Source organism: Myodes glareolus, chromosome 16 (genome assembly GCF_982192425.1).
Source record: "Myodes glareolus chromosome 16, mMyoGla1.1, whole genome shotgun sequence".
NCBI lineage: Eukaryota > Metazoa > Chordata > Mammalia > Rodentia > Cricetidae > Myodes > Myodes glareolus.
Window position 1 is genome coordinate 19,007,003 of NC_142041.1, and position 21,433 is coordinate 19,028,435.

At 47.5% G+C, this 21,433-nt stretch overlaps 1 protein-coding gene across 7 annotated transcripts in view; it reads left to right on the forward strand.

The window, feature by feature from the left end:
* The window catches only part of Ptpn3 (protein tyrosine phosphatase non-receptor type 3), a 152,826-nt gene extending 132,191 nt beyond the window's left edge, over positions 1-20,635 (forward strand). For 6 of the 7 annotated variants that reach the window (XM_085677121.2, XM_048419870.3, XM_048419869.3 and 3 more), the window contains exons 20-26: positions 2,884-2,974; positions 3,252-3,313; positions 4,088-4,234; positions 13,432-13,560; positions 14,049-14,194; positions 14,683-14,818; positions 17,069-20,635. In XM_085677121.2, the coding sequence (XP_085533247.1) occupies positions 2,884-2,974; positions 3,252-3,313; positions 4,088-4,234; positions 13,432-13,560; positions 14,049-14,194; positions 14,683-14,818; positions 17,069-17,146 (789 nt within the window). In that variant the 3' untranslated portion in view covers positions 17,147-20,635. The remainder of the gene's footprint in view (positions 1-2,883; positions 2,975-3,251; positions 3,314-4,087; positions 4,235-13,431; positions 13,561-14,048; positions 14,195-14,682; positions 14,819-17,068) is intronic. The other variant, XR_014997273.2, reaches the window with a different exon arrangement.
* The last annotated feature ends 798 nt before the right edge of the window (positions 20,636-21,433 follow it).

Genomic DNA, 21,433 nt, shown 5'->3' on the forward strand with positions numbered 1-21,433 from the left:
CTCCATGTTAACTCTCCTCTGGTAAGTTCTATGCAGTCTGTCTAATGAGAGAAACAGGCCTAACAGATACCAGATTACAAAGCAATACAGTGCTCAGAAATACAGCTGAGGGTGAGTGTTCAGCCTCCCCCTTCAAGCCGCAAAACCATCTTAATTGAGGATGTTGGCCACAGCCTGATGAACCAGCCAGTCTCTATTCCTGCAGGGCAATATGTATCAGAGTCATTGCAAATACGCTCAGAAATTGTAATTCTTTTCTCAGACAGTTATCAGAGTAAAAGGACTATAGAATGGGCCAACAACAAAGTAGACTAAAGATTAACATGAATTATAATAATTAGATTATTGAGCCATTAAAAACTATTGGAGTGGAGAATATCTTATAGCGTTGGAAAGAGATACCATGTAATAACGAGGATGAAACAGGCTTTTAAGTTGTGGCAGGGTTTCCCAGAGCGCTCGCTGGCGATGCCGAGATCTTTCTGTCTAAATTAGCTTGAGAAATGTTTGGCTGCTCAGAATTAAAGAGGTTTATGCCTCATAGAACTTGTCTTGTTAGAGATTTGTAAAACACAGGGTAAAGAAAATGAATATCGAAATCTTTTCTGAGGAATACTGTGTTAGCTTTTGGCTGCTGGATCAAACGCCCAAGACAAATAGTAGGAAGGGAGGAAGGATTTGTTTCAGAAGTCATGGCCCACGGTGGCCTGGCTCTGTGGTTTCTGAACCTGTGTTGAAGCAGACCATCACTGTGCAGGGCGTGGAAGGCAGAGCTGCTCGCCTCTCAGAAGTCAGAGCCAGAGAGGGGATGCCAGTCATAGGCAGCCTCCTCGCCATCCTTTCCGTCCTGGTCCTGTGGGAATGATGCCATCCACACTCGGTGTTGCTCCGGGCCTGAGTTAACCATCTCTGCAGAGTATGTCACATCTTCAGAGCTTTACTTATCTGATTAGGTGACTCTCAATCCTGTTGAAAATTAAGATTAATTATCACAGCTGGGCAGTGATAGCATTGTGAGCTTGAGGGCAGCCTGGTCTATAGAGCGAATTCCAGCACAGCCAAGGCTACACAGTGAAACCCTGTCTTGAAAAACAAAACCAAACCAAAAAAAATAACTTACAAATATTTAGTGCTTTAAGATACTTTATTTCCATTGATATAGCATGAAAAATACCAATAAGTACTTTATTTTCATTTTTTGATGTTAAGAAGGTAATATTGGGGCTAGAGAGATGGCTCAGTCGTTAAGAGCTCTTTTTTCTGTTCCCGGGGACCCAGTTTCATACCTAATACCTATGTTGAGGCTCAAAACTATCTGTAATTCCAGTTCTTTTTGCTTTGCTTTCCTCCTTCTTCTCTTCCCCCTCTTCTTCCTCCTCCCCCTCCTCCTCCTCCTCCTTCTTCTTCTTCTTCTTTTTTTTTTTTTTTTTTTTTTTTGAGATTGGGTTTCTCTGTGTAGTCTTGACTGTCCTGGAACTAACTTATGTAGACCAGACCAGGCTAGCCTTGAACTCACAGAGATCTGCCTACCTCTGCCGCCCAAGTGCTGGGATTAAAGGTGAACACCATTACTCCTGGCTACTTCTCTAGTTTCTATGGACACCAGACACGTGGTGCACAAGCAGACATTCAGGTAAAACACTCAAATACATGAAAATATTTACATATATATATGCATATGTATTTATTTATACACATGCATCGTGTATGCTTACATACATACTTATGCATATTTGCATATATATGTATACATAAAATAATAAGCTTAAGAAAATACATGATAAGACTGCCTCAGAGTTGTAAAATTACAAGTAGGCTTTTTGTTTTTTAACTTAGTACCGGTCTGAAGTTCCCAAATTTGCAGTAAGGGGAAGAAAAAAATACCCCTTCCATCATCATTGAGAAGGGGGGAAAAATAGCCTAAATTCTTGGAGCGTTACTAAGAAGCATGTGTGCAAAGGGCTTGGTGACATTTGTGGAAGCCACTGTATAGAAATGAGAAAGGCAGCTTGGCCAGCTTCCTTCAGTCTTGAGTCTGTCTCCATACTCAAGGTCTTGGCCCAAGCCTTTAACCTCCGACTGCCACTTATAAAAATCCCAGTACTTCCCACAGCCACAGTGAGAATCTTGTCAGTTCCTTTTATCATCGAGAATCATGTCCATCCAGTCTGTGCGGAGGTCGTTGTATGTGTGGAGAACTGTCCCTTTAAATGAAGCTACTATAGCAGGATCAGTGTTCTGCTATGGGGATGTAGTCCCGACGTGGTGAATGAAGTAGTCTTGTTCTTCAGCAAAGACTATGCATCATTCCATTGAACTGGAGGAAAATGTAGTTTTAGACTAATTGAGGTGAGTCAGAATTCCTCCTCTCCACCCCCCCACACTTGCCACCAAAGTTTGTCGTAAAAATAAGGTTTTGCCTGGATCCATTGTCTATGACTCAACCCCTGGCTGCCTTCTTTCTTCTGCACATCCTCAGGTTTGGATATATGTAAAGCTTTAGTTGGCTTGTCCTACCAAGATAGGATTTCTTACTGAGGTTTCCTTTTGCTGTGTAACATAGGATCGCTTTGAAGTGTTAAGATTGGGAGGTCTCACCAGGCCGTAGTGGCGCACGCCTTTCATCCCAGCACTCAGGAGGCAGAGGCAGGCAGATCTCTGATTTCAAGGCCAGTCTGGTCTACAGAACGAGTTCCAGGACAGCTAGGGATACACAGAATAATCCTGTCTTGAAGACCAAAGAATAAGATAAAATTAATAATTACCGGGGGTGTCTGCAATGAAGACAGTTGCCATTAGGATATGCTTTCGGATCTTTGTTCATGGCAGTGGGGTTTTGTGGGGCTTGATGCTGGTTTTCTAATTCACGTATTCGTCTGGTAGCAACTCTACAGGAAGAAGCCAGGCTTAGCTGTCACGTGTGCAAAGCTGCCTCAGAACCTGGATAAGAACCGATACAAGGATGTGTTGCCGTGTGAGTATCCGGCCCGATGCCTCCTTCCCCCTCCATGAGATAAGGCCTCCCTTTGAAAACAGATTGTCTGGGATTCTGGACGGGTTTTCAGTGTGTCTGTAAACACCACCGTCTTTATTGCAGCCGTCTCAGACTCAGAACAGCTGGGGAGTAGTCTTTATGCTAATGAGGCAGGAGCTGCAGGTGGGGCTGGGAACTGAACACCCCCCCCCCCGTTTACTTGGGATGATAAAAATAACCACTCAGAATAATGGGCAAATTTTTCTCTCTCCGGCAGATGACACCACCCGGGTATTATTGCAGGGAAACGAAGATTATATTAACGCGAGTTATGTGAATGTAAGCTGGGAATCTGGGGGCTGAAAAAGAACACATTGATCCTAGTAATGAGAGTGGGGACGGCATGGGGGGCTTTGCCCATGACAAAGCACGCTCCCATTCACTCCATCGTTCTAGTGCAGGGGCTTTAGGAGAAATTGGGTGGTCTCACTTTACAGGGGAGCAAAGTCAGGGTCACCGAATAGCTTGACAAGCCACGAACCTTTGAGAGATGGATCCAAACACATTCTAGTTCCATCATCCACCTGCAAATGGACTGGGCTATTGCCACTTCCGTGTTTCTTTCTGCTGGTGCTATGTCTGTAACTTTCTGTGTTTTGCCTTCATGTTATCAGTGTCCCCCTGCCTACCAGCAAGAGAAAAAGTCATCCTCCATAGATACAGGGCAAAAGAGGAATAAGGGAAAAGGTCGCCCGTCATGGGGGACAAACTCATCATGGCGCCATGTACCCCATCGTAGATGTCTCCCTTTATAGCTAGAGTCAGCAAATTTTTCCAGTAGTGGACCACATTGAGAACCACTTGCAGGTCGCCAGATGGCAGAACTGGTCCCTGGGGCCATCGTGGGCTAAGCCATGACCTTGCAGAACTGCCCCTGTGTGGTCAGCAGTTGCTCTGCTCCGTTCACGTTAGTATCAAATCTGGAGATGGCTTTGTGCCGATAAGATCTTTGTCGGGGATGATTCTGAGAGCTGCTAGAAAAGTGTAGAATGGAGACGCCTGCTCGCCTTGGGTCAGCTGCCAGTCTGTAACGCCTCGCCTTCCTCCCAATAGATGGAGATGCCCGCTGCTAACCTTGTAAACAAGTACATCGCCACTCAGGGACCCCTGCCACACACCTGTGCCCAGTTTTGGCAAGTTGTCTGGGATCAGAAATTGTCTCTCGTGGTCATGCTGACAACTCTCACAGAACGAGGGCGGGTAAGTGACTTGATGTCCAGTTCCAGTGTGTGTGGATGGTGCTGTGTGGGACATGAATCTCAGGACAGGAAAGGGTCTGCTGGTGACTTGTACGTCTCCAAACAGACACCTGCAGGGATGAGAAACTCAGCCGCCTCTTGTCCACTTCTTATGTGGATCTGTTAAAACAGGCTAGAAGGGCTGGAGAGATGGCTCCGTGGTTTGGAGCGCTGGCTGCTCTTCCAGAGGACCAGAGTTCATGTCCCAGCCCTCACATGGTAGCTCACAAGCATCTGTAACTTCGTTTCCAGGGGATCCAACACCCTCTTCTGATTGGTCTTTCTGAACATGAGCACACACATGGCACACAGACATACGGAGGCCAAACACTCGTACACGTAAGATAGTAAATCTAAAAATAATTCTTAAAAAGACAAGCTAGAAAGCAGCACCTCTCCCTTCACCCCACCTGCTCCACCCCTGTGCTGCCCGTGGCTCTGCTCACCACGTGGGAGCGGTGTCTCACCTCACACAGTAAGATTGTAGTTCCAGCCCTCTGATGTGCACGCCTTTGACTCTTGGCAACGTTATCAAGCCCTAGGCCAGATGGGGCTGAAAACAGTTCCTCCTGATGAAGTTACCAGCCTTTCTGACTTTGGCGTTCCTCGACTGGCAGCAGAGACAGTTACAGCACCCATCACCCTGGGGGACTGGGAAAAGCTGGGCAGTCTCTATAAGGAACTCAGAGGACTGTGTGTTTCCAGTGTCCAGCAGACGCCGTCATTATCATTTGGACTTAGCTCTTTCAGCTGCCTTGCTTCTCTATCTCAAAACAAGTGAACAAACTAAATAAATGTAAAACGTTGATATTCACGGGTGGAGGTGGAGCATTCATTTAATCCCAGCACTCAAGAGACAGAGGCAGGTGGATCTTTGTGCGTTCAAGACTAATCTGGCCTATGAAGTGATTCCCAGGACAGACTCCAAAGCTATAGAAAAATAGCTCAAAAAAAATTACAAAAAAAAACACACACACACCAAAAGAACCACTGATATTAAAATCCAAGTGTTCTTTCCCGAGCCCTGTATCTGAGGCCAGCCATCCTTATCTCCTTTTCATTTATGTGTTGTGGAGCTAGGGCTAAATTGTTAGGGACAGAATGTTCAAGTGATCCTAGACCCAGGTCGAGGCTTTCTTAGTGGCACAATGAGTCATGTGACTGCCACAAACAATCTGCCTCCAGACCGGGCAGCCTCCAATTCTGGTATGTTGTTGATGACAGATATTCTACGTTCTGCCTGCCTTTGGTACTTTGGGTGCCCAGACTCCGTGTTTCCTCAGGAGCAGTTTGCAAAGCTGATACTCTGCTGTCCCCTGAGGTCTTTGAGTTCATGATGTAATTCCTCCGAGCCGGTGACTCAACAGCCTCACGGTCTTGCTGCTGTCAGGCTTCTTGCTGTTTGAAAGTTCCCTCCCACCTTTCCAGCTAGACAGTCCTCCTTCTCCTCAGAACAGGGAGCCCCTGAAGGAATGGCAGGTGACAGATGATCAGCGCTGGTGGCAGCCCCTCCTTCCCTCCATCTGTTTGTTCTAGCTCAGGAAAGAAAGGTCCTTTCTGTGACCCGAGAAACCTCACCCTCATCCATCCGCTCTCCCAGAGCCTGCCCGTCCAGCTCCAAGCCCCGGCCCCCTTTCCTGTCATCTGAGGTCTCCTTGTGACCCAGTGTGTTTTTCTCCCAACCCTTTTTTCTTAGTATAACTCACCAGCCTGCTTCTATGTGTTGGAGAGTCCTAGGAGGCCTGCCCATCCCTTCAGCATCTCGGACCCTGGCAACTTACTCTGCCCTTCATCAATAGTTAGAGACCTGTTCTTTCAATATCCAAACCCTGCTTCCTTCTCCTGTTACAGAGTCTTGGGTGACCTGCACCCTTTGTCCTCCAGGTCCAGTCGACTGCCCCTTCTGACTCAGTCATTCCAGGTGAATGGCTTTGCCCCTCTTTTGCTGTAAGGTGAACTTTCCAGGGCATCCTGTTCGTTCTCCCTATGCCGTCCGTGCCTGTAGGAAGTGGGTCTCCCGGCAGGCATGCCCTAGAGTCCCAGACCCTTCCTGTGCTGCACGGAGTCCACACAATCTCCATGTTCAGGGAGCCACCTTGTAACATGTAGGGCCGGCTTGTTAGGGTATCTGTCCTGCCCAGTACGCCACAGCCAGCAAGCCCCAAAGAAAATTAACCACACAGATCTCTATAAATTATAAAGCTGATTGGCGCATTAGGTCAGGCTACTTATTAGCTCTTATAATTTATGTTACCCCATTATTCTTATCTATGTTAGCCACATGGCTCAGTACCTTTCTCAGCTGGGCAAGTTACATGCTGCCTCTTTGGTGGTCTGCACAGGAATGGCGGAGGGAGCTTCCTGCTTCCCAGAATACTCCCAGCCTCTTGGCTCCACCCCTACTTCCTGTCTGGCTTTCCTTCCTATACTGCCTGCCTGGCCAATCAGCATTTTATTAAAATATGATCGACAGAATACAGACAATTCTCCCACACCATTTCCCTCTTTTTTAAAAAACAAAACAAAACAAAGGAAAATACCCATAGTCCATTTGTTGGGAATGTGGGCGTAGTATTTCAGGCTACTTCCTGCTGGTTGGGGGCGCTGATGACCTTATGGGGACCTAAAGAAAATTTAGAGTTATAATCAAGTTCCGACTGGAGTATCCTGTGAGTCTTGATCATCTCAGGCAGCAGTCTTGAACCTGTTCTGGATGAAGAATTCTGTCTCTGGGCCATCTGTTCCTATTGGAGATTTCTCAGGTGGTCTTCCTTTATCAAACCTGATTTTTCTTAACTCAGAATGAATCCACAGCTTCTCATTTTCTGTGGAAACAAAAGCAAAATCTCTTCTCCAAAGTAACATACCTTTTGACTTCAGTTTTGAAGCCAAGGTATTTTCAAAATACCTATCTTGGGTTAGTTCAGCAACATTTATAAACAAAAGTCTTTTAGCAGCTGTTTCTCCTTCCTCAGCATTCAAACAATTCAAAGTGAGAATAATAGCAAACAGTATCAAGATTCTCTGTGTATTTTCCATCTTTATGCAGCTTTATTTCAACCTCTATTTCTTTTATTTTTACTTTTAACTTTTGGCTTTTTGAGACAGGTTCTCTGTATATATCCTTGTCCTGGAATAACTCTGTAGACCAGGCTGTCCTTGAACTTACAGTGATTTCTCTGTCTCTGCCTCCCCAGTGCTGGGCTCAAAGGTGTTTGATACCACACCTTGAACTCACGGAGACCTGTCTTCTCTGCCTCCGAGGCATTGGAATTAAAGGTGTGTGCTACCACACCTTGAAGTCCCAGAGGTCAACCTACCTCTGCCTCCCAGGCATTGGGATTAAAGGTGTGTACCACCACACCCAACTACTCCCTTTTTTTTCTTTTTTACTTCTAAGAACTTTAACCTTTAGCCTGCATATATTTTCAACACGTAGTAAACCATTTAGAGGTTTTTTCATCTTTGAATCTCTCTTTACTGTATATCTCTCTTTTTCTGACTACATGAGTCTTTAAGGAGAGGATGAAAGCCATGGCTTTGACGGCTGGATCCAGCCCATTCCTTAGCTTTCCAGCCTCATGGCAGAGGTACCGCTGCAGCCATTTTTATTACCACAACTCTGTGGCGGTTCAAGGTCCCTGCCAGCAAGCAAGCTACAGCATTCTGCTCACAGACCACACTCAGTCTGACTGCCTGCCTGAAAGAGTCAGAGTTTGCCCTGGCATGACGGCCCAGAAAGCCAGCATTTTAAAACAGCACAGCTTTTTTCCTGCTACGGCTGAAAGCCAAAAAGCATGCATTCAGCTTTTCGCCAACACCATTTAAGTGTTTCATGGCAGGACCTCTTAATGAGCTGCAGGGTTTTGCAGCTAAAGCTGAGTCAGGAAGCCTCTCTTAGACGAGAACGCTTGCTTGCCTCTAGCAAGCAGAGTAGACCTGAGAAATTGCTGCTACCAAGAAAATATGCTTTACTCTATTCTTTCCCAAGCTTTCTCAAGCTTTCTGTGGATTCAATTATCCACGTGGGTGCCATATGTAACATGATGGCCTGCTTGTTGGGGTTTCTGTCCCTGCCCGGTACCCCACAACCGGCAAGTCCCAGAGAAAATCAATCACACAGAGATCTCTATAAATTATAAAGCTGATTGGCGCATTAGGTCAGGCTACTTATTAGCTCTTATAATTTAAGTTACCCCATTATCCTTATCTATGTTAGCCACATGGCTCAGTACCTTTCTCAGCTGGGCAAGTTACATGCTGCCTCTTCGGTGGTCTGCACAGGAATGGCGGAGGGAGCTTCCTGCTTCCCAGAATACTCCCAGCCTCTTGGCTCCACCTCTACTTCCTGTCTGGCTTTCCTGCCTATACTGCCTGCCTGGCCAATCAGCGTTTTATTAAAATATGATTGACAGAATACAGACAGTTCTCCCACACCACCACCTGCAGTGTCTCTCATCACCTGTGCAATCAGAAAGATCTCAGCCTGCGGTGTCACTGACCTCTGTTCTTGTCCACGCCTCCTGAAGGTGGTTTTGGGTAGGTTCTCTGTGGGAGGCTTGGGGGTAACCAATCTCCCTTGCCTTCCATCAGATGTTTTCCCTGAGGGATGGGGGCTGTATTTTATATCTACATATGAATAATGCGGCTGGCTAATCTTTCCTGTCTCGCTGGTCAGTTAAAGCAAGGCTTTGAATAGGACTGAAAGGTTTCAATTTCCACATCACCATAAAAGACAATAACTATCTCTTGGGTGGCTCTGAGTATTGAGAGTGGACTCCTTTTTTTTATTGATATTTATTGAGCTATACATTTTTCTCTGCTCCCCTCGCTGCCTCTCCCCTCCTCCCTCCAACCCTCCCCCAAGGTCCCCATGCTCCCAATTTTCTCAGGAGATCTTGTCTTTTTCTACTTTCTACTTCCCATGTAGATTAGATCTATGTAAGTCTCTCTTAGTGTCCTCATTGTTGTCTAAGTTCTCTGGGATTGTGGTTTGTAGGCTGGCTTTCTTTGCTTTATGTTTAAAAACCACCTATGAGTGAGTACACGTGATAATACACATGATAATTCTCTTTCTGAGAGTGGATTTCTAGAAGATTAAGTCCTGGTGTCCCATTGTCTCACTGGACCAGAGGCACTAGATTTACTCTGAATAGCGATAAAGACCATGACTGTCGTGAGTCTGACAAGAAGAGGTTTGAGGTGACACAGACCTGCCTCTTGCCACTCCCTCTGTTCCCTGTTTGTGCTTGATGATGTGCTTGTAGAGGTTAGATGGCTCCCTCCCCGTGGGACTGATTTCTGAGTCTGGTTGGTATCCAGATGCCCTCAGGTGGTCTCCCAAACCTTCCATCTCGTCAACTGCCAGGCCAACTGCTCACTTTCTGCTTGAACATATCTACTTAGTGCCATTCTGTAAGATGAACCCAGAGCCACCAACCAACCCCTCCTGTGTGTATACATACAGAGCCCCTCCCCCTGAGGCTACAGTCTGAGCCAGAGGCGCAATCTACTTATCCTGGCCACCAACACTAGCCATCTGAAGCTGGTCTCACTTCACTTCATCCGCTCATCATTGTTCGGTGCCGTTGGTACCTATATGATTCCCACTTTGTCCCTCTTGGTCCCTCCTACCTCTTCTCAGGACCATCCCATTTCCCTCGCAGCAGAAGCAACAGCTCACTGGCCCAGAATCCTCATAGGCTAGTTTATCCACTTTGCCTTCAACTGGGCTTTGACAGAGGGTCTGGACCAGCATTTCCTGCCCACCCCCTATAGATGCACATCTCCTAGATGCACAAAGCAAAAGGTTGCCTGTCTCCAGATCAACGTGTGCCCTTCGTGCAACTCTCCTGAGTAGTCTGTTGTGCCCAGGTGACCCTTCCCACCTGCCTCCTTTACCTCCAGCCTAAATGATCTGTCTTTGCCTCGTCTGTTATGGGCTTTTAATCCTGGGCTCCCTGACCACTCTGACCATGACCTCTGTCGCTCTTACCTGGCCTGCCCCAACCTGTGCCTGTCCTTTCTACCTGCATTCCTTTGACTGTATTGACGAGCACCCAGAGGATAATGCCGTAGCATCTCTGATTCATCAAACCCTCCCCCAGGGATGCTTGTTGACCAACTAAGTTAGCTAGAAATTAAGAGCTGATGATACAGCCTTCTTAATTGGGCCCACAGCTCTCTCACAAACCCCATCTGGCCCATCTTCCTGAGACGTTCTTCCTCCGCCAGGAACCCAGGCTTCAGCGTGTTCCTCTGGTCCCCGAGAGCACTTCCTTCCCAAAGCCATTTCAGTGTTGCCTTTCCTTCCCAACTCCTCTTCTTAGAGTTACTGGATGGCTGGGACCAGAAGACGAACGCAGTCCCATAAGCCTACAACGCTTTGTGGAGACAGTATTCCGAGTCCTGCTGGCGACGTCTGCCAGTAGCTATGGCCTACCAACCAGCTGCAGTGGCTGTTCTCCTTAGACACCCCGCTTCTCTGTGGTGGCAGGCCCCCTTTCCTCTTGTCACAACCTTGTTGATGTGTACTCACTTGTCCCTTCAGAGGGCGCCAGCCTGGAGTGAAATTCGGCCTCTGTCCTCGTAGATCTTGTGACCTGACATGGGGTGAATCCTCTGAGCCCCAGACAATCTATTCATAGTCACTATCCCTTGCGACCAATATAAGCATAAAGGCATCCCCGGGGGGGGGGGGCTTAACAGATATTTTTCCAAAGATGTGGGGCCTTCTGTGCCCTTCCCCCAGCAGTCATGAGACTGGCTTAGGAGATGCACACTGGGTTACAGAGCACCTTAGCAGGATAGAGAGCAAGGCCCTTCATGGACTTTTGATTCTTCCACTGCATCCCTAGTGTGTCCAGATCCAGAAAGACTTACGATGAGTCCAGTTCCCTGTAGATTCCTTGCAGGTAAAGATACCGGGAAGCGCAGGTCTGTGTAACTCTGCCTTGCACAGGAACATTTCACTTCAGAGAAGATCTTCCCCCAGCTAACCCAGGGCAGAACCCTGAGGAGCCGAGGGGCGGTTTTCTTCTTCTGTCCAGATGAGAGACACAGGTTCAGATGGACAGACAGGTGTGCAGTCTTTGCCCAGCAGTTCTGTCCCTGGCCCTGCAGACAGCAAGCACTCAAATCTTGGCGAGGCGGAGAGTGTCTCCACCAGGGTAAATTTCCATCCAAACTGTTTGAATGAACCTTTACCTCCAGCCCCCACAGCATACTCTAATTTCAGATAGTCACGGTGACATTTGAGAAGATGCTGGGAGAGCTATTTCCCAACAAATTCCGTGTGTCTGTTGGTTATACCACCTTTCTGCTATAAACGAATGTCATTTTTACTTACATGGGCACCAGTCTAGACTAGTGGAGGGATTTTTTTCCCTCCCTAATCTCTGCATGATGGCACATGTCTACAGTGCAAGCTCTCAGGAGACTGAAGCAAGAGGGTGACTTGAGCTAGCTGGACCAACACAGAAATCTATAATAATAATAATAATAATAATAATAATAATAATAATATAATTATTGGTGTTAGATGAGTCAATATTTGACAGAGTAACTATGGACAGCTTAGACTTTCCCCTGTTGTGGAAGCCTGAGATGGGAGCCACAGTGGCTTATGGAAGAGGCTGCAGGGTTTGGAAGGGGAAATAGAGCATGGGGAGGTAGTAACGTTAGAAAGCCACAGCTGGCATATTGGCAGACACTGTGACAAGCCACAGGATGAATGCTAGACTATGTCATAGCAGCTTTGTGGACATGGCCAGTCACTTAGTGCACAGTGCCCTGGATTCCTCCTTTGCTTTATGGGAAGTCTGGGCTCCACTGGGAATTGTCTTTTTTTTTTATTTACTTTTACTTGTTTTAATTTTATTTTATGTGTGTGAATGTTTTGCCTTTGTGTATGTCTGTGTCCCAGTGTGTGCCTGGTGCCCGTGGAGGCCGGAAGAAGGGATCAAATCCCCTGGGACTGGAGTCACACGTGGTTGTGGGCTGCCATGTGGGCGGTGGGTGCTGAACCCTGATTCTCCGCAGAAGCTGCCAGTTGTCTGAACCTCTGCCCCACCTCTTCAGTCCACCTTTAAAAAAATATTTTACAACTTTGATTTATTATCTGTGTCTGTGTGAATTGAACATGCGTACAGCACACATGTGGAAATAGGCATTTTTAAAAAATAGTTATTTATTTATTATGTATACAATATTCTGTCTGTGTGCATGCCTGAAGGCCAGAAGAGGGCACCAGACCATGTGGTTGCTGGGAATTGAACTCAAGACCTTTGGAAGAGCAGGCAATGTTCTTAACCACTGAGCCATCTCTCCAGCCCCTGGAAATAGGCATTTATGGGAGTCGGCTCTCTCCTTCTGCCATGGATTCGGGGGATTAAACATTCATCATTGGGCTTACACAGCAAGTGTTTTTACCCACTGAGCAAGTGTTTTTCACCACCCTCAGAGGGACAAGTACAAAGTCTGTACCCTCTGAGGCCCCAAACCCTATTTTCTATGAAAGCATTTGAGGTAGGAGGCCCCATTCGCATGGAAAATGGTAGTTGTCTCAGCTTGGAAGTATTTTAAATGAGGACTTTTGAGGAAGCTGACCAACCTCATTCAGTTACTGTAGCTCCCACAAGAGCAATATTGATGACCACCGTTGACCTCACCCGCCAGTGCCTCCACCCTGCAACCTCTCAGGTCTCTGTCAGTGTGTGAAAGCCTTAGATTCAAAGAGGTCAAGGGCTGTTGGAAGTCAAATGGCCAGTAAGTGGAGAGGAAGTTCTTCCAGCAGCGCCCTATCTGATGCCCAGTGAGCTCTTAACGGCTATGTTCCCAAGGCTCCCGTGAGGTAGCTGGAAGATGAGGAGAGCTGAGGTGACCAAGGCTGCTGAGAGCGGAAAGAGGTCCAAGGAACCTGGATCAGCCTGGGCAGAGTGTAGGTAGCCCCTAAACCCAGGCCCTATTGCTCTCCCAGTGAACAAAACCTAGACAGTAAGTTGACTCCCTTCTTGAGGCCATGGGCCCAAGTGGGTCTCGTCTGGGTTTCTCCTCTGCTGTCACTCCTCCTTGATCAGCTATGACTGGCTTCCGTCCAGTTAACCACCCCTGGTTATGCCCCACAGAGAAGCCTGACTCATAGTCTCTGGTTTCTTACAGACCAAATGTCACCAGTACTGGCCAGATCCCCCTGACGTCATGGACCACGGCATCTTTCACGTCCAGTGTCAAGCAGAGGACTGTACCATTGCTTATGTGTCCCGAGAAATGCTAGTTACAAACACTGAGGTGAGTGTGGCCCTGAGGGACGTGGTGGAGGGGCAGGCCCGGTCAGGAGCCTCTGCTGCAATGTCACCTGGTTGGCGGAGAGCCCGTGTCCCATGTATGGAGCGCTGCCATTCACAGTAGCCAAGAGGGAGAGGCGGCCCTGGGGTCTGTCCACCAATGGTGTGTGGACAAACAGAATAGGCCTAGCTGTGTAGTAGTGTTCACCCTCAAAAAAGGCGGACATTTTGGGCAAAGGCCAATGTGGGATGAGTCTGAAAGATATTGTACCAAATGACTGGAGGCCAAAGAGGTCAAGAAAGCAATGTCTTGGGGGGGGGGCGGGGCGAGAGTGATATTTTGGGAGAGTGGGAACTTGGTGGGAATTGACTGAGACCATAGCAGAGCTGGCCACAGAAGGGCAAGAGGACACTGAGGATAAGGTCGCCCTGGCTGGTGTCCACGGCAGGGCTCATTGCTTTGATGACTCACCGAGGCCACATCTTCCACAGACTGGGGAAGAACACACAGTGACCCATCTCCAGTATGTTGCGTGGCCGGACCATGGCGTGCCGGATGACCCCTCGGACTTCTTGGAGTTTGTGAAGTACGTGAGGTCCCTGAGGGTAGGCGGGGAGCCTGCCCTCGTTCATTGCAGGTACTGACCCTTCCTGCATTCTGTTTTCAATGGTTCTACCCCTTGGGAAAGGTCAGGAGAAATAGTCAGACACCAAGCCCGCCCTTGTCCCACAAAGCCGCATGCTCCCGTCAAACTATGCTTATTTCCTAAGAATTTCTAAATACTTGAAACATAGCGAAGCCATAAATGTGTAAGTGCAGCTGGCCGCTGAAAAGGAAAACCCCACCACACCTCCCTGTCCTCGACAGCACTTACAACTCAGAGAAGGAGTGGACTTTACGTTCCATGGATGGGTTTCTCATTAAGTCTGAGCCTTAGGACCTGTGGGAATGGGCTTTTTCTTTTGACAAGCTTAAGATCACACCTGAATGTGTCCTTTCTATTCTTGAAACCAACATCGAGGCTCGCCTGGGTCAACGTTGGCGGCCTTGATGAGGGGTTCTGCTCAGCCTTGCAGAAATGATTCCTAGACAGATTCCGAGTCTCTGTTTCTCTCTCCTCCCTAGTGCTGGAATAGGTCGAACAGGTGTGCTGGTCACTATGGAAACAGCCATGTGCTTAATTGAGAGGAACCTGCCTATTTACCCACTGGATATTGTCCGGAAAATGAGAGACCAGCGCGCCATGATGGTGCAGACATCAGTAAGTAGAAACTCAGTAATTAAGAAAAGGTCGTAATAAAACACAAATGGTTGCGGTTGGCTGGGTATAGTGATACACGCTTCCGCTCCCAGCACAGAAGACAAAGGCAGGTGGATTTCTGAGTTTGAGGCCAGCTTGGTCTATATAAACATCCCAGGCCAGTCAGGACTATATACCGAGACCTTGTCTGAACAATAACAACAACCAGAAAGCAGAGATCCACATTTTCTGAGCTCATACAGAAGCAGCCATAGCCAGGGACGTCGGGGATAGAATGTCAGAGGTGCAGTGACCACAAAGCCCGGGCCCATCTGCGTACAGTCCATGTACCTCTGGCGTAGTCTATGTGTCACTCAGCCCGGGAACGGCCCTGCTTGCATCTCATCTTCACCATCAGAAGAAAGCAAAGTCACTTGGGGGATCCCTCACCATGGGCTGTCTCTTCCTGTGTCGTGCCTGGTACTTACTTAATGTGACAAGTGTCCCTAGGAGGAAATACCCGCTTGTCATTTTGAGCTGTAAGAAGAACCAGAGTATGGTTGCTGTAGAAAGAGCATTGTCAGACCTCCTCCTCCTCACACACTGACAACCCTCTGTAGGCCTCAGTTTCCCTGTCTTGCAGATGGGAGCTGTCCCGCCTTTGATCCTTCGTTCACTAGACTAGAGTTGTCCAAATAGAAGCCACCCAAGCTTGGGTTAAGTAGAACTGGCTAAGCTTGTAATCTCAGTCATGACGGGCAAAGCCCCAGGGCTATCTCAGAATGTTCTAGAAGAATATTTAAGAATGAGTTGTCCAAGACAGGGAAGCAGCCTCCTGACGAAACCTCCGGGGTGGGTGAGAGGGTTTAGTTAGCAAAGCAAGGAGCAGGAACTCTGTGTTCTAACCACCTCAGCCATCACAGGCTGCTGGACATAGGCTGTAATATTTCCCTAGTAGGTTGTGAGTTCTTAGTTTGTCCTGGGAACTACAGCACAGGCCACAGAGATCACGTAGTAGGTAAGGATGCTTGTTCCCAGTCTGTGTGGGATCTCCTGGAAGGCGAGCTCCTCCCACTGCCACGCGACTAACTAAGAATAAGAAAAACAGTCATCTCCTTAAGTCATTGTCTGCCCTGTTTTAAAGTATGGAAGGCTAAAGGTGTGAAATCGCAGAACACCCTCAGCCAGTCCTGGTGGTACAAGACTCTCATCCCAGCTAGTCTAGAGGTTGAGGCAGGAGGATTACAATCTTCAGGTTTACCTGACGACTTAGCAAGACCTTGTCAGCCTTCTATATATGTGGCTCCACACCCAAGGATTCCAGTGGCCACAGATCAAAAGCTAGGGGGAAATGTCTCTGTATAACCATATAAAGACAAAATACAGTGTAACTATTCACGCTGTGTTAGATATTAGAAATATCAAGAAGTGATTTTTGTTTTGCTTTGGGGTTTTGGTGGTATTTGTGATGGAGGTTATTTTAGACTCCCGCTATGTAGATCTTTGGCCTAGAACTCAGAGATCCCCCTGCTTCTGCCTCTCAATGGATGTACCACCATGTCCTGCCAGAAAGGTGATTTTGAAAGTATACAGGATGGTATGTGGAGGGTGCTCATAGGCTATAAACAAATACTGTACCATTTTATAGAAAAGATTGGGACAACTGAGGGTTTGGGTGCCCACAGGAAGTTCTAAAATCAATTCTTCCCTAACTCCCGTAAGAAAACTGAAATCAAGATTCCTTGTCCCCACCAGCAATGTCAGCCCACCTGTGTCCGTATCCTCCATCACCCACTTCCCAGCCTCTGCACATGCCCAAGTATTCCAGGCCAGGACAGTGGGGTCCTCTCGGACACTTCTCCAAACAGATCTTTCTTGTCACCAGGGCTTCCACGCCAGTCCTTGTCTTAGTTACTTTTCTTGTGGCTGTGGCCAAGTGCCTAACGAGCCTGAGAGGAAGGGTTTATCTGTGCTCGTAATCTGAGGGTCAGTCTATCATGCTAAGGAAGCCATGACAACAGGCACTATAGCAACTGTGTTTAGTCATCAGGCAGAGAAAGATGAATGCCAGTCAGTGCTTAACTCCCATACTTCCTGAGGGCAGCTCTCCCACCCTAGTCTGCTAAGATGTGAGTTCCACTTTCCCAGCAAGGACCAACATTGGCACCCAGGGAGAAAACATAATATAAACATCCCAGAGACATTCTCAAGCATGGTGTGAGGGCAGCACTCTTGGGACTCTGGACTTGACAGCTCTCTTTTCTCTTCCAGAGCCAATACAAGTTTGTGTGTGAAGCGATTCTTCGAGTGTATGAAGAAGGCTTAGTCCAGAGGCTGGATCCCAGTTAAGACAGCTGTGAAGCGGTCATTCCTCCGTCCCTGGGGCAACTTCCTGAAGAAGGGGATGCCCATTCCCCTGAAGGCCCCCAGAGATGCTGGTCACTATGGGAAGGGATGAGCTTATTGGAACCCAGGCACTTTAAATTCAAATTTCTGTGGAAAAGACACCCTGTACATAGGACCTGCTGATGCAGATCTGCATGCCGCTATGACATCTTTGGGCCCAGAGAGATAAGCCGCAGGGGATTTCCAACTGGGAACTGTGTTTCTCCCTCCAATATCACCGCTCCCCGTCAGCCGTCCTCAAGCAGTGAGAGGGGAACGCCATCAGTACTGTTGACTCTCCTCCCGCCAGAAACCAATGTGGCTACTTGTGGTTGCTCAGGTGTTTTGTGTGTTGATCTGTGTGGGACTGACTCCAAGGGCCGAACTTCCTTGGCAATTGGTGGCCATTACCCCTGACACCAGGGAAAACTCAGATGAATGTACCATAGGCAGGGCACAAGGGACTCCAGGCTGGAGGATGAGCAGGGTCTGTCCTGCCTTCCATTCCTCTCTGCCTCATCTCTACCCCTTCTGAGCTCGTGTTCCAAAGCACCCCATTCCCCCGACCCCCAGATTCCTTTCTTCAGGATCACCCCCAGTGCCTGAACCAGTTTTATAATGTATGTTCAGGTGACTTCTCAGCTGAGACTGGGAAAGAGCCTCTTGCATAATGCTGAGTCTTAGCTTTAGAAGCAGGCGAGCCTCTGCTCACCCCTTACTGTTACTCAGACGCCGTGACTGGAATCGCCGACTACTGAATCTCTATATGGATTGCTGCTACTTCAAGCTCTCACACTTGAAACCAGACGATATTCCTGGGGACGGGAGGGACGGGAGCCTCCAGATATCCAAATAGCATCCAGAATTTTGAACCCTTCTGAGAAAAGAACTTCTAGTGAGTGACCATAAGAAACACTGCTTCTTGAGGGTGGCATGTGTGTGTGTGATGGGTGACCTTTCTCAGGATTCCTAACTTGATTCAAATTACTGTTGCGTTCATGTAAAGAATGAATCTCTGTACAGAACAAATGTGTGCATTCATCCTTAGTTACAATGGTCTCCATTTCATTTCAAAGGAGAGAATCAGACTATCTGAATATAAACACAATTTGATGTTAATTTATTCTAAGTACTCTGGGATGTTGATTGTCCTCAAGAATTCTGCTCTGTGAATACCATGGTTAAAAAAAAAATTTTTTTTTTAATTTTTGGCAGGATTGTAGTGAATTATTATTTAAGGAAAAATAAATTACATGTATGCTTTAAGGTGGTATTTTTAAATAGCAGTTTTTGTGTATTCAGAAGAATGTCAGCAGGTTTCTTAGTGGTGTTTATGGGTAAAGGACACTTGGGTGTTATCGTAGAAGTGGATGAAACTACATTGATACTTAGCAGGCCCTGAGCCAATTAAAGCAAGGTGGGTAGGGACCGTGCAGAGGAGCCCAGGTTTCTGAACGTTCTTTATGTTCTGAACATTCTTTAGCTGTAGGTTCAGCGCCTCCGTCTACTTCCCTCCTGCCTGTCTTTTACCCACGCACATCTTACTGCTCCGTGGTGTGAGCGGGAGAGTACAGTCCCCAGTGCCCTATGTAGTAAGAAACTGGGATGAGTCTCTGTTCCACTCAATGCCACGTAGCCCTGCACCTAGGAACCTGGGATCTGTGTCTGTGCTTCCTTCTGCATAATATAATGAGATCCAATACTTGGAACTTGAAGACAGAATGAGCTCATACTATGGAAATTAATTTCCGGCCACTGGAATATATAAACGAGTGCTCCTGAAGACTTAGGGAAGTTGACGTCTTTGTGGTTGACCCCAAAATGCACCAGAAATATGGAGCCCACTGAGTTTTCATAGGATGGTGTTCCAGAGGGGAAAAGTTCAGAAGACAGAGGACTGATACCTTTCTTCAGCCTAGATTCTGAGAACACCCTCAGCAAAGCACCAAAAAGAGGAGGCGCAAAGAATGCTGGGTGCATTGCAGGGGAGTCCAGCTGCTCAGCAAACCACTGTTTGATAGAAGTGTTTATCAACACCCTGTGTGCAAAGCCCTTGCAAAGTCTCAGTGTCCTTGGAGATTGTTCTATGATTTTCTAGAAACAGGCTGTTGAATGTGGTCAGGGAGCTGCTGCTGCTTCGCTTACATAACAGTCAGGGAAGCTGGAGGAGGCTGCAGCTGGCCTCTCTGCCATTGTGTGGGGCCAGCAGTTCAGACACAGCAGACAGCGCCAGAAACAAAAGTCCCTGGCATCCTGGGAAGGGAAAGACAAGAAGATAATCATCTCAAGGAGCAGAACCCCCAAGTAAACGGGGTCAGCATTACCAGCCGCAAACCAAAGCTCCGAGCTCCCTTTTCCCTGCATCCTACACGTCCACAGCTGCTCTTAAGAAAACATGTTTCATCCTGAGCACTGCATCCGAATCAGGCTAAATATTTTGCCTGGGAGATTTGGCTGGATGTGAATGGAGAAGATATTTATAGCCCACTTTCTAGCACCTTCCAGAAGATCATATCAGACGCCCCAATGTACTGGCTTCATCCGGATGGGCCCCCCCGCTGGCATCGCTCTCTAGAGCCCGTACATGGTGAGAAAAATTTAAGAGAAGCTTGTTTAGGGTAGGGAGACAGGGCAGCTGAATCTCAGACTTGTAGCGGTATTTTTAGTTCCCGCCCACGGTCATTGTTACCTAAATATGCTTTGAGACTAGTGTAGCTTCTCTTATAGCTGGGTTCCTGGTTGATCTCCCTACCACCCGTCCCCATCCTTACAAATTTTCATTTGGGGGCGGTGAGTACCCTCTTCATCCTCCCAAGGTAACTAAGAAGCAGTATCCGCAGGAAAGATTGTAAGAGGCAGGACTTAGTCCAGACCTGGGCTGACAGAGATGTTTCTCCCTCCGGCCTCAGTTAATTCTGTGTTCGTGTGTTTGCTTCTGTTGAAAAGGACTGATGACCAGATGGACGAGATGAGCTCACAATTAGATTTCAGGGAAACCGTTTATCCTTAACCAATTCCGAAGAGTTGGTTTAGAGAAACATACCCTGGTTTTTTGTTTTTTGTTTGTTTGTTTGTTTGTTTGTTTTTGACTTGCCCTTAAGATGTCTCAGCCCTTGTCGTTGTGGAGTTGTGATGATAAAGCTCGCCACCCTCCTGGTTCTTGCCTGTCATCCTAGAGCAGACCTAGTAAAGATGGCAAAGCCCTGGTGACCTCAGCCTGGGGAAGCACACCTCGGAGACTGATGCTAGCCCTGCCACTGCCTTGATAGCCTTCGTACCGCTGGAGCAACCAAAGGACTGGGCTAAGCAACCAAAGGACTGGGCTAAGTCTCTTAGTCGATCAGCAATATGTTTTTCTGTAAATTTGGAGTGTTTTTCATTCTGACTTATTGTCGGGGACTCTACTGAAAAACAGTTTGATCAATATAAAAGCTCTCAAGTTATGCAACACTGTTACTGTCTGTCCACATGTTTATTGGTATGTCTGATTTCTGCCCCTGCTCCTATCAACTCACATGCTGTCTATCCATCTCACCCTCACTTTGGTTGTGATTTCTCAGGCAGCATTTGGCCTTAGCATTCATGTCAGGTGACCGATTTTAGTCCAGAATTGTGTTCTGCTATTGTAAAAGCTTGCACAAAGTCCTACCCTTCCTCCTGCAGGGTTGCTGAGTGGTTCTTTGATCAATGGGTCCCAGGTTCCCCCAGCCTGCTCTCCCGTACTCAGGATGCAGCTTCTACCTTGACGTACAGACACATTCAGGTGCCAGACAGCATAACAGGAAGGGGAAGAGGAAAACAAGACCTATGTCCTTAATCCCAGGGCCATAGCTCTTTCAAAGGGGTAGTTTTAATGCCAAGAAACCGTAGGCTGGGGCTAGGGATGTAGCTCAGTTGATAGAGTGCGTGCATAGCTTGCACAAAGCCCTGGGTTCAATCCAGGAAATAGAAGCAGGAGGACCAAGAGTTTGAGGTCCTTTCGTTACATAGCGAGTTCAAGACCGCCTTGGACTACATGACATGAGACCCTAGTGAGACAGCCCAGTGAGTAAAGGCATTTTCTATGGAGCCTGATGACCCGAGGTCCATGCCCAGATCCTGTGTAGTGGAAGCAGAGAGCCCTGCATGTTTTCCTGACCCCTCCCCCACATACTCACACACGTACAAAGTAAATAAACGTTAGGAAAATATTCTAAGGGCCTTGGTGGCAAACGCCTTTAATCCCGGCACTCAGGAGGCAGAGGCAAGCAG